This window comes from Haliotis rufescens, unplaced genomic scaffold, assembly GCF_023055435.1.
Source record: "Haliotis rufescens isolate VD_foot unplaced genomic scaffold, xgHalRufe1.0.p SCAF_13, whole genome shotgun sequence".
NCBI classification, from domain to species: domain Eukaryota; kingdom Metazoa; phylum Mollusca; class Gastropoda; order Lepetellida; family Haliotidae; genus Haliotis; species Haliotis rufescens.
The window spans coordinates 9,871,386-9,883,576 of NW_025963813.1; the positions used below are offsets into that span (position 1 = coordinate 9,871,386).

At 37.8% G+C, this 12,191-nt stretch overlaps 1 protein-coding gene across 1 annotated transcript; it reads left to right on the forward strand.

Moving 5' to 3' along the window:
- The first annotated feature begins 7,261 nt into the window (after nucleotides 1-7,261).
- On the forward strand, nucleotides 7,262-8,110 carry LOC124115163 (beta-1,4-galactosyltransferase galt-1-like). The gene has a single exon (XM_046476040.2). It carries the CDS (start codon nucleotides 7,262-7,264, stop codon nucleotides 8,108-8,110), a length of 849 nt encoding a protein of 282 aa, XP_046331996.2.
- Nucleotides 8,111-12,191: the final 4,081 nt, after the last annotated feature.

A 12,191-nucleotide genomic window follows, 5' to 3' on the forward strand; every position in this document is an offset into this window, starting at 1 on the left:
TCTCCTATATCAGTCAGTCAGACTCCAGCTGGGGACACTAGTTTTCCTTGAACTCAAAAAGTAGGGCATTCAGCTACAGTACACTGGTATAGTATTCAAACCCAGAAATATGCGTGCAAACACCCCCAAACTAAAACTAAACAAAAACCCATACAATTCCAAAAAGAAACCAAATGTCTTGGACTAATGTTTGATGAACACCTTACCTGGGGTGCTCACATTAAAAACCTAACAAATAGGAGACCCTACTATCACTTTACAAATCACAAATTAGATTTAAAAAATAGACTATGGATGCCAAATATACAACACCTTAAACTCCTCATTAAGCGATAAACTAAACTCAATTCAATATCAAGCACTCAAGATAATTACACGCACTCAGCATGGCACGCCGCGCATATCGCTACAGGCACTAACAGGCGAAATACCCTTGGTTCTACGCCGAGAACATCTAACAATAAATTACTGGGCCTCAACCCAACAAAACCAACAAATCCAACAGATTGAAAGTAACAAAAGCCCCAGACTCCAAGCTCTAGCTCGCAAAAAAACTCAATTATTACCAATCTCTCAACGCATAAAAAATTACCTTAATACACACAACCTAAATAATTTACAATTAAGCTAAATCCACCACACTAGCATACATTCACGAAAATGGCCAAATAAGTTTCACATTTTCATAAACGGGTCCTTTGACCCGGGCTCAAAACGCACAGGATTCGGCATCCATATCAACCTAACCCCAAAAAGAAACACAATCCTATAGGCTCCCAAATAATCAATCAATTTTCACAGCCGAAGTAATGGGGATAGTTACAGCCCTGCACAGCGATCAAATAGATAGTCTCCAAAAAACCCTAATCCTTTCAGACTCATTAAGTGGGTTCCAGGCCATAAAAAACAAAAACACAAAAAAAGCGCCCAAAACTAATACAACAGATAATTAAAAGCGCCAACAATCTACGTTTGGAAACGAACACGCAGACAAAGCAGCCAAATCTGAACTAAAATTAGAAGAAGTAAGCATCAACCTACCAATATCAAAATACGCATATGTTGGAAAGCGCACGTTAAATTCCCAAATTAAGTAAGTAAGCAGTCCACTGCACGGTTCGTCGTCGTTATTCTTTCGTTCGGTTTTCGTGGTCGTCTCGTGTTCACACATACTGTCGTCGTTAAACTAGAAACATCAACAACCCATTACCCAGGGATCTGGTAGGAGTACTCCCACCCAGACCCACCCAGATCTCCCCAAGACCCTGGCATCTGAAATCTACCGAAGCTCCCATGACCGCGCCACCTTCACCATGGTCCAGTACCTGGGAAGGGAACGTTTTGATCACCAAATGTTTTCTCTCCAGGACTTAAATTCACTACTTATAGAAACTCAGGACCAGGGCCTCCAACTAGCTCCCCAATTTATTCAAAACAGCTCAGCACACTTTATTAAAGAAAACTATCACCCTCTCACCAAACCGTACTTTCTACCAGCACAAACTCTGCTATCAGGCTCACTTCTAAACTGTACTTAAAAATCTCAACCCCATGCCCTACCACATCCCGTCTTTATCACGCTCGCTGAATACAATGTTTCACTATCGGTGAAAATGAAGTGTGTTATACTCATGCATATAAATATCTTGGTGTTTGGTTTCATGAACACCTAGATCGTAATTTCACAGCTAAGGAAATAGCCAAGTCAGCTCATCGTGCCCTAGGTGTGATTGTGTGTAAATTCAAAGCCAGTGGAGGAATGGCTTACGATGTATTTAATAAGTTATATGAAAACCTTGTGCAACCGATTCTCTCATACGGAGCTGCTGTGTGGGGCACACGTCAGTTCAGTTGTATCAATGCTGTACAAAATCGAGCATGTAGATTCTTTCTCGGAGTGGGCTGTAAGTCACCAAACTTGTCAGTTCGAGGGGATATGGGTTGGACTTCGCCTTATACCAAGCAAAAGTTAGAAATTTTACAACTATGGTATCGTCTACAAAACTGTGACAACATTCGAGTGAGTAGTAAAGTCCATCTATGGTCACGTAATTATCGTAAATCATGGACTAATAAGGTTTTTACACTTATCAAGTCGTGGCAACTACCTATTTTAGATATATTTAATTTAACACCCTCTGACATGGACTACATAAAGACTTGGCTTATATCCAATGATTACCACGACTGGCTACGTCAGCTGTGGAACGATCGAGGGCTTATAAACGGTAACAAACTTAGAACATATAGACTCTTTAAGGGCTCGCTTAACACTGAACCATATGTTCAACTTATAATGGACCGAATGGAACTTTTATTCTGATTTAAGATATGATTTATGGAATTATATTACCTCCTTGGAGCCCTCCTTCCCGACCTGTTCTCTACTGCAACAGACCTGTTATTTAATGAATACTACATGTATAAGTAAACCCCTAGCCTTGTCTACAGAATGTACAGGCGCCGTAAACTTTATATAAACTGTTAGCTTTTATTTTAATTACTTTTTATCCCATCCATAATGTTATGCATTGTCTTATATATGCACGTAGGTGTGTAAGCGGGTGTGTTTATGTACGTTAGTACACAGTGCCTCTCATTTATATCATCTGTTGTATTTAATGTATGTTCATACTGTATTCAGTACGACACTTGTATGGTTGTATGTGTGTATGTATATATGGACTGAGGTGTGAATGAATGGATATAGGTATGGTTGTATGGTTGTATGTGTGTAAGTATATTTGGATTGAGGTGTGTTTGAATGGATATAGGTATGGATGTGTGTTAGTATATTTGGATTGAGGTGTGTTTGAATGGATATAGGTATGGATGTGTGTTAGTATATTTGGATTGAGGTGTGTTTGAATGGATATAGGTATGGATGTGTGTAAGTATATTTGGATTGAGGTGTGTTTGAATGGATATAGGTATGGATGTGTGTTAGTATATTTGGATTGAGGTGTGTTTGAATGGATATAGGTATGGATGTGTGTTAGTATATTTGGATTGAGGTGTGTTTGAATGGATATAGGTATGGATGTATGGTTGTATGTGTGTTAGTATATTTAGATTGAGGTGTGTTTGAATGGATATAGATATGTATGGATGTATGGTTGCATGTGTGTTAGTATATTTGGATTGAGGTGTGTTTGAACGGACATAGGTATGGATGGACCTGTGTATGTATAATACGGATTGATTTATGTTTGATGGATATAGGTATGTATGTAGGTTGGTATGTTAGTATGTATGCTGGTTATACATGTAGGTTAGTATACACGATTGATGAATTAAGTTGTGTGTATATGTACGCATATGTGTATAGATGTATGACATGTATGAGATTGCCGTGAGTGTTTTGTATGAGATTGCTGCGAGTGTTCTGAATGAGATTGTTGTGAGTGTTCTGTATGAGATTGCTGTGAGTGTTCTGTATGAGATTGCTGTGAGTGTTCTGTATGAGACTGCTGTGAGTGTCCTGTATGAGATTGCTGTGAGCGTCCTGTATGCTTACCTGTTTGTATGCTTACCTGTTTGAATGCTTTGAGCGGGATTTTAATGCGGATATGTGTGTGGGTGTATCGGTGTGGGTGTGGGTGTGGGTGTGGGTGTGGGTGTGGGTGTGGGTGTGGGTGTGGGTGTAGTAATATACAAAGTTGCAACTAATTTTTCCTTTCTTTTTTTATATATTTTAAATGTACCATTATGTAATTAGTGTCTCGTAGGCCAACTGGCCGGATGCTGTTTTTTAATGAAATGTTTATATGTCCATATATTTAGTACTGCAGCATGTGACACTTTAACAAAACAATTTTCTTCTTCTTCTTCTTCTTCTTCTTCTTTATTCCTAAATGCAGGATATTTACCATCCCCAAACACACTCGCGTGATAACCTCTTTATATACATCTATTCAATTGGAGTTACGATCAATCATTGAATTTTATTGGTAGGTTTTATTTTATTTTATAAGTAGGAACACAGAAACATCATAAACTTGTAATATATTTCCTAAAGTTTAAAGATCTTAACACCCCAATGTGTAGTCTTGTGTGTGTGTGTGTTTTGGCCTCCCGTCCAGGAGATAGAATCTGGACTTTAGATCTATTTTTTGGAAATATTATTTACTAATTATCAATCTCAAACAAATTCAGGTACTCAGAAGATTACCGTAGTTCCAGCAATGTCATTAACAATGGGATCGTGACTGAATCAAGTTTTCTAAATGAAATTACGTTTTTGAGAAAAACACCATGTAGGGCCATTCACTGGCGTATTATTACACCTTCCCGTCTCGATGCGTATATGGGCTGTACAAGATCTGATTTGGCTAGTGCACTTCTGTGACGTCGAGGCATAGGTCGTAGAGTGAGTGAGTGAGTATGGTTTTACGCCGCTTTTAGCAATATTCCAGCAATATCACGGCGGGGGACACCAGAAATGGGCTTCACACATTGTACCCATGTCGGGAATCGAACCCGGGTGTTCGGCGTGACGAGCTAACGCTTTAACCACTAGGCTACCCGACCGCCCCCATAGGTCGTAGAACATATGTTGTTGGACAGTAATTGTTTACAAGTTTACAATGGAGTCTCAACTTATTCGATGAAACTCGGTATTTTCGTTAAAGGCGTGTAAACTAAACGGCTTGGGTCGTGGATCATTATTATACTTTCTAAGATTCTTCGCTAAGAACAAAGGCACCGACTGTACTTTATCCTGCATAACATTTTTTGTTACGTCATAATGGGGTGACGTCATGACGCTGTTCAAATTACCTCCCCGTGATCTAACATATCCTTGGTAACATCGTAACGTCATTCGGACACGGATATCAGTGAAATAGTTTTTTTAATTTCTGGTAGCCCCTGCCGTGATATTGCGGGAATATTGTTAAAAGCGGCGTAAACCCATACTCAGTCAAACCACTGTGTCTTTGCCACAACAGTCACAAGTCAATTGTCCGAGTCGGGCGTTGGTTCCCTACGAATAATATATGTCTCTCAGGACAAAGGAATTATCATTATTATGCTATTAATCCCAAATTTGTCTGATCCATAATCGTTTATTCACAGGCCACAGTCATATAGCTGGAATAGTACACAGTGACATTGTACAACCTTGTGGTCCAACGACAATCACATTCGGAAAGGCCACACCGACGTACCGACAAGGAATTCCTATACCATACAGTTATTCAAATCTGTTTAGACATTTGGTAAGTAAATACGTTCCAAATATATTAATAATAAATTAAGAAAATAACGATTCAATAGTGATCTGAGTAAAAATAAACTTATAAAAGCGGCAAAAATTAATATTGCCGAATTTAACTTGAATAATTTACCTTCTCTTACATTGTTGTCCTTTCAAATCACAGCTGTTACCTTGGTATACTGACACCGGGCAAATGATCAGTGAACTCTCAAGTTGGTCCACAACAGATTATCGTGAAAAAAATGAAAGCTATGGGTTCTTCTTTGTTATCTAAGTATGTTTGCTCTCTGTTAAGAAATATATTCTTGTTTCCTTTTGTTATATACAGGGGAAAATCAGAGAAGATGAGGAGAATGAACCTGGTTAAAGTAATGGCGGTGTTCACACTATGCAATTGTCTTGTCAGCCTGCTGATTTTTTCCGAACTTATCCCGAGGGTAAGGATGCTTCTTGCACTGACTTCCAGAGACCACGAGGACACTAGTGAAGACATAATCGCGTCTGTGCAAAAGGGTGCAAACAATTCAGTGATCCAGTCAAGTGCAGGTAAACATTCAAAACAAGAAGCGTTTCTATTGAACAGAAACATACCCACGCCGACCACACGACGTAATGAACGACTTCCTCAGATGCTCCAACAAACTGATAACAGTTCAGGTCAACTATTCCTCAATAAGAGGCGTTTTGATGCCGTTTTAGGAGAGGGCGGACTTGAAAACAGGTTTCCACCTAGGAGGCCTTACCAAAGCGAGTTTCAGCAAGTGGACGTTCGAATTTTTATATTTTCTGCAATATACGAAAAAAACTCACTCGTCAGTGCGAACTCTTATCCTCGTTCCGGAACCATTCCATCCTGTTTCTTTCGTTTGCGTACTGAAGAGAACAAGGTCACATGTGGGTTATTGGGTTCAAGGTCGTTTTCGACACATCTCTCTAAGTAGATGGGGTACTTACAAGTGAGTATAAATCTATTTATAGTTTCATAAGTGGTACAAGTATATCATAAATATAGAATATCGCTCAGCGATTACCTATTATTAATTACGCCATTAGTGTATAAACTGCATGCATGTATATGAATACATGGGTATCTCTTCCTCCTTCTGTAAGCATAATGTTTACGGGTATGTATATCTTGGTGTATGTGTGTAAATATGTGTATGTGTATGTGTATGTGTATGTATATATATGTATGCATGCGTATACAAGGGTATATGTGTATGTATGTAGTGTGTGTATGTGTGCATATATGTACTTGTATATATAAGTGTATGTATGATTGTGTAATTATATATGTAGTCTTACATGTATTTTGGAATAATGTGTATATACAAGTAAATTGTGTTTACATAGGCATTTCTTATGTATGTCTATGTTATTCTTGCAAACATGATGTTTATGTTCTTGTGTAAATATATTTCTCTTTGTTACTATAAATGTAATATGTGCATATGTATATGAGTATGTGTATGTATGTATGTATGTATGAGTATGTATGATTATGCGTATATATGATTATGTGTATATGTATGTATTTCTGTACACGTATGTATATGTATGTGTGTATGTATATATGTATCAATGTCTGTACAAATACATTACGGAAAGGGCCACCTAAGTTGGATAACTTTTGCCCAATCTCGTTGACCATATATGTCAATAAAATTTGTTTAAAACAAAACAAGCTACACGAATACACAGACACGTATGTATCTATAGTGTACGAATATACCACTTGGTTGATGACGTAGGTAATGAAACATTGGATTGAATATTCTTTGAGAAACATATACCATTTTATATATTATATGTTTCAATAGGGGACTCAGTTATACAGTTGTTATATACTTGTACTTTTATTACTACTTCGACTTTTACAGACCGCCATCATAGTGCTGTAACATTGAGACAACAAACAAAATAAAATAAATAAATCCTATGCCGTCTTATTTGATTACTCCTTTCAGTAATCGATGTGGATTTGTTCACTGCCCAGTACCTCAGGGCTCCTACCCGGCGTTCATCTCTGTCCTCACTGACCGGATGTCCTCCCCCCTCAACATCCTCCCTGTCAACTATCCCGGACCCCCCTATAACCGACTGACGCGCTGTTACCATGCCCTGCGTGGAAACTTAATTGACGTCAACACACTTGTCACAGCCCTGGAGACCAACAGATACTTCGGGACAGACAAGTTCCTCATCTACAACTACAGCATACCAGAAGATGTCAGCAAAGTCCTGCTGCACTACGAGAGGGAAGGCATGGTGGAGATGAGGAACTGGAAGCTTCCCTTCCCCCCAGACCAGATCCACTACTGGGGTCAGATGGCGAGTATCCATGACTGTGTCTTCTCTCAGCTTGGGGTAGCCAAGTACGTTCTCCTTGCAGATGTTGATGAAATTGTTGTGCCCAGGAAAGATATTTCGTTAGCAGATCTGGCTGACAGACTACTGAATACAAAAAAAACTAATTCTAAAAATATGTATGGGGCCCTTATGTTTCAAAATGCGGACTTCCCAATCCATGAAAATGAGACAAAAATCGAGTTCCCTGAAAAGGAGGATGCGAAGAAATTCAAAATGCATGCATTTCTGCATACCGACAGGTCTTACATAAATAACCCTAGCAAAAATGCAAAAATTCTCGTGAAACCCGAGGTCGTGGACCTGCTTCATGTTCACACAATGGAAAAGTTCCTCCCTGGTTGGAAGATGTATGTTGTTAGTCCAGAAGTCGCTCTAATGCATCACTACCGGACGAATAAAAAACCCCAAAAGTATCATCCATTGAGACAGGATTTTACCTTTATAAAATTCAGCAATAGTCTTATACCAAAGATAAAGGACCGACTTTTACATCTACAGAGTAAACTGGGAGTAAATATTTGATCTGGAGGCAATATTTATTTTGAAGTGTGAATTGACTCAGCTGTCCTTTCATGGTAGGGCGGAACCAAGAGATGGGAATCATTGGTTTTAGATTATGAACTTTGAACCAAAATATTATTGAATTTGTAATAAAATATCATTCCATGATAAATCTGGTACGTCTAGATAAAGAAGCGTCAATCTATTCTGGCGACCGAGGGACACTTAATTGATTGGTTTCACTATTATCACTGTATGTTTCTTATTTTGAAATAATTCATCTTTTTATGATTTTATTTCTTTTTGGAGTACACAAACAATAAGTTTACCGAATATAGTTCACATGCAATCTTGAATACATACACGTTTCAAAGTATATCTATAGATGATAACAAACAAAAACTATTTCAGTGTCATATTGTTGGATTGTGTAAGTTCGTGGTGCGAATAGGTGGTGACAGAGAGACCAAAATGTCATGATCATGAACTGTGTGTATTTACAATGTGAATATGATATATGTCTGTCGATGTAATATGAATCGGTTATTTCTTGTTTGATGTGTTGGAAATTTGGTATGGAGTCGGAAATGTTTGATTTGAATATGTTTTGCTTTGTTACAATTAAAATATGATTTAATACATCATTTCGTTTTTGTTGATATCCTTATAAGATTGTCAATTTAGAAAATTCTAGCTCTATTCCAGCTTTGTCATTAATTCATTTGCAGGGTTGTTCAGATATGTTTTACAATTTTGCACTCAAAGAACATTTGCTTTCTCTTTTACCAAAAATGCAAAGAAATCATTCTTTATATCCCATTTTGTACAGTAACTCGTTTGTTGGTACAATTCAATTCTATGAATAATACTGTATTGGAACCATTTTTGTTTTAAGGACACAATATATCTGTGGGGGCTACGATTAAACATTTGCCAATCTTTTACCGTCATGTGAAGGCCAAGATCTAGTTCCCATCTTTGAATGTATTTTTGGGATATCATATTGTTGGATACTTTATTTAATATATCATAAAATAATCTACACCCCACCCCACCCCCACCCTTCTCCACTAGGTTTCCAAGGAAATATGGTATTAAGGGCAGATGTAACTTAGATGTTAGGGCTATACTCTTACGCTTTAGATATTGTTTTATTGCTTGGCTAAGACAAGAATATTCCAGAAAATGTGTTTTACAGTCGCATACATAGTATAGGTCTAGAAAACTTCACCTCTAGTCTATCAAATCATTACCAAGATTTTCCCGAGTAATGTTTATAATATACCGGAGTGTTCCCGATTCTTGTATTCGTATTTTTGGTCATAAAGGTTGTGATAATATATGATTATCTCTTTCCTCTTTGATAGAATTTCCCTTTTTTCTATTAAGTTTCCCAATGTACACAGAACATCTTTCCAGAAAGCATTGGTCCTATCATCAATAACCTTTTCCGATATATAGAATTGGCATTTTTGCCGAAAACCAATTTGTGTTGGAGTTATATTATTAAGCAAAAGAGTGGTAAGTTTAGAGTGTGGATGTGAATGGAACAAACGTTTATTCCAAGATATCTTTTGTGCATTGATTGTATGTTTAATATCAGGCACTCTTATACCTCCCTCTTCATAAGGTTTTATCATAATATTTCTACTGATTTTGTCTGGTTTATTTTTCTATCTAAAACAAAAACACAGTGTTTCGAGTTCTTTTATAAGCCTTTCACTTGGATCAGGTAGGGTTGAGAAAAGGTGGTTTAGTTTAGGTAAAATATGACTTTTTAGTACAGACCTAATGGTCAGGTCACGTGCTAACCAAGAGTTCATGATAATTTTTAAACTTTTAGGTTTGTTTTTGTAAATTCTTTCTCCCATTTCTGCCAAATTGTGAGTAAAAATAATACAGAGAAGAGGAAAATGTTTTCTTGACCAATCTAAATTCCAACTTTTGCTCATAGTTTTATCAGAAAAGCGTTGTGAGCCAATCCATACCACTTGCGTTTTCCTTGTGTTATATTTTAGGCCTGAAAAAGACACATACGTATATGAAGAGTTGTCATGGTGTTTTGGAGACAATTTTCAGTTCTATCTAATATGAGAGATGTGTCGTCCGCGAATTGGGATATTAGATATTCTATCTCATCGATCCTAATTCCGTTTATATCTTTATTAAATCAGGAACAAAGTATTTAATTGGTTGATCGGGGGATGTAATTTATAAAATACCATAATGCGCGCAGCATTAAACGAGCAAATGGTGTATGATGACCTTGTACTAGTTATGCATGTATCATTATTAAGAAATAAAAGACGAAGAAGAATAAACCATGAGACATAAAAATAATAATTATGTACCTCCTCTTTAAGGATGTTTATAAAATGTGCAGGCTTAAAAAACAGTTAGCTTAGTTTAACATATGATGACTCCCTACATAGAATCCGATCTCGGCAATGTCGGACAAATCTATTTTAGGAACAGGTGGGTTAGGTTTGGTAATTGGTATATCCCTCATTTTCTCACAATCCTCACGTCGATGATCTGAACCTTTTCTCCTAATACCGATTGACTTATCTCTCCAACTTTTGGATGCGATCGTTCGGCCACTGTGCTTGTCTGCATACCCAAGCTACACCTATTGTGAACAACTCACTAGGCAATTCCCTTTACAAACTAACGTCGTCCAATATATGACGTCGTCAAGTTGCGAGCGCATATTCGAATCTCCAGAAATGACGCCATGATAGAACAATAGAACGCTTCGTTCTTCATTTCACTTTGAGATGTATCTCATAGATATCTCATATTACAGTATATAAGAAAGCTACGGGATTAATCGCAAAGAACAATGAATAGCGAAGTGTAGTTTATTTCAGGATAAATCATTGTTCCGCCATGACGTCATTAAACACATTTACACTACCAAGGAACCAGTATATTCTTACTTTCAAACAAGCAATGCATTTCACTCCAAGGGGACACCCAGCATATTTGAAGGCTAATATTAGACATGACATTACTATCAAATGTACACATATTGTTCAGATACAATGCCATGCCCGGACACAGCTGGACCACAGCTGACCACAGCGTTAATCAACATTCATTTTGAGACCAATTCCAAAGTTCGATGTCGGATATAAAACTTAATTCCTTAAATACACTACTGCCTAAAAGTTCATTCTCCTAACACGCGTTGATAACACGCATGTGACACGGGTGCTCAACGGGTTGCACACGGGTTGAGCACCCGTTGAACACGCGTGTGCAACGGGTGTGCAGTGCGTGTGCAACCCGTTGAGCACGCGTGAGTCACTCGTTGCACACGCGCGTGCCATGCGTGTAACACGGGACCGGGTTTCAGTTGAAGTTGGAAAATATATCAAATGGATAGTGAGATAAAATCTTGATTTAATGAGCGGCCATTGACCTGTGTTCACAAGACCATGAACACAAGGTCGGCCCGTCTTGGTTACATCCCATAAGTAAGACATCCCATTAGTGAGACACCCATTGTAAGACAGTGGAGTAGGTGGGATTAATTAAACAAACACAGCCAGTCTACCCACTTAACAATGGTCACAGCCCATGATTAGCGGATTAATTAATAAGAGTAGGCCAGTAATTCTGTTTGAATATTCTCAGGAAATAAATGAGTTAGGAGCTAGCAGGAGCTTACTCAAAAAGTTGAGATGCATGTTTTGTTAAAACTTACTTATTACACATATACATTCCCCCTAGTCTGTGAACATTTTCAATGGGCATGGCCTAAGCCCTCCATAATCAAGAATCCAAAAACCACAAAAAAATCCTAATACTTACCGACTCCCTAAGTGGACTGCAAGCCCTCCAAAACAAAAATACCCAAAACCGACCTAAATTAATAAATCAAATACTTAAAAGCTCCAACGACCTAACTAAGGCAGGCAAACAAATAACCTTCTTGTGGATACCCGCCCACGTAGGAATATACGGTAATGAAAACGCCGATAAGGCAGCCAAACTATCCCTCGAAATCCAAGAAATAAACTTAAACTTACCCATCTCAAAATCAGAAATTATAAGTGTAAACAAGCAAAAAATCACCAAAAAATGGTATAACCTATAT

Coding starts and splice junctions, on each gene's coding strand:
- LOC124115163 (XM_046476040.2), top strand. CDS start 7,262: ATGTCCTCCCCCCTCAACATCCTCCCTGTCAACTATCCCGGACCCCCC.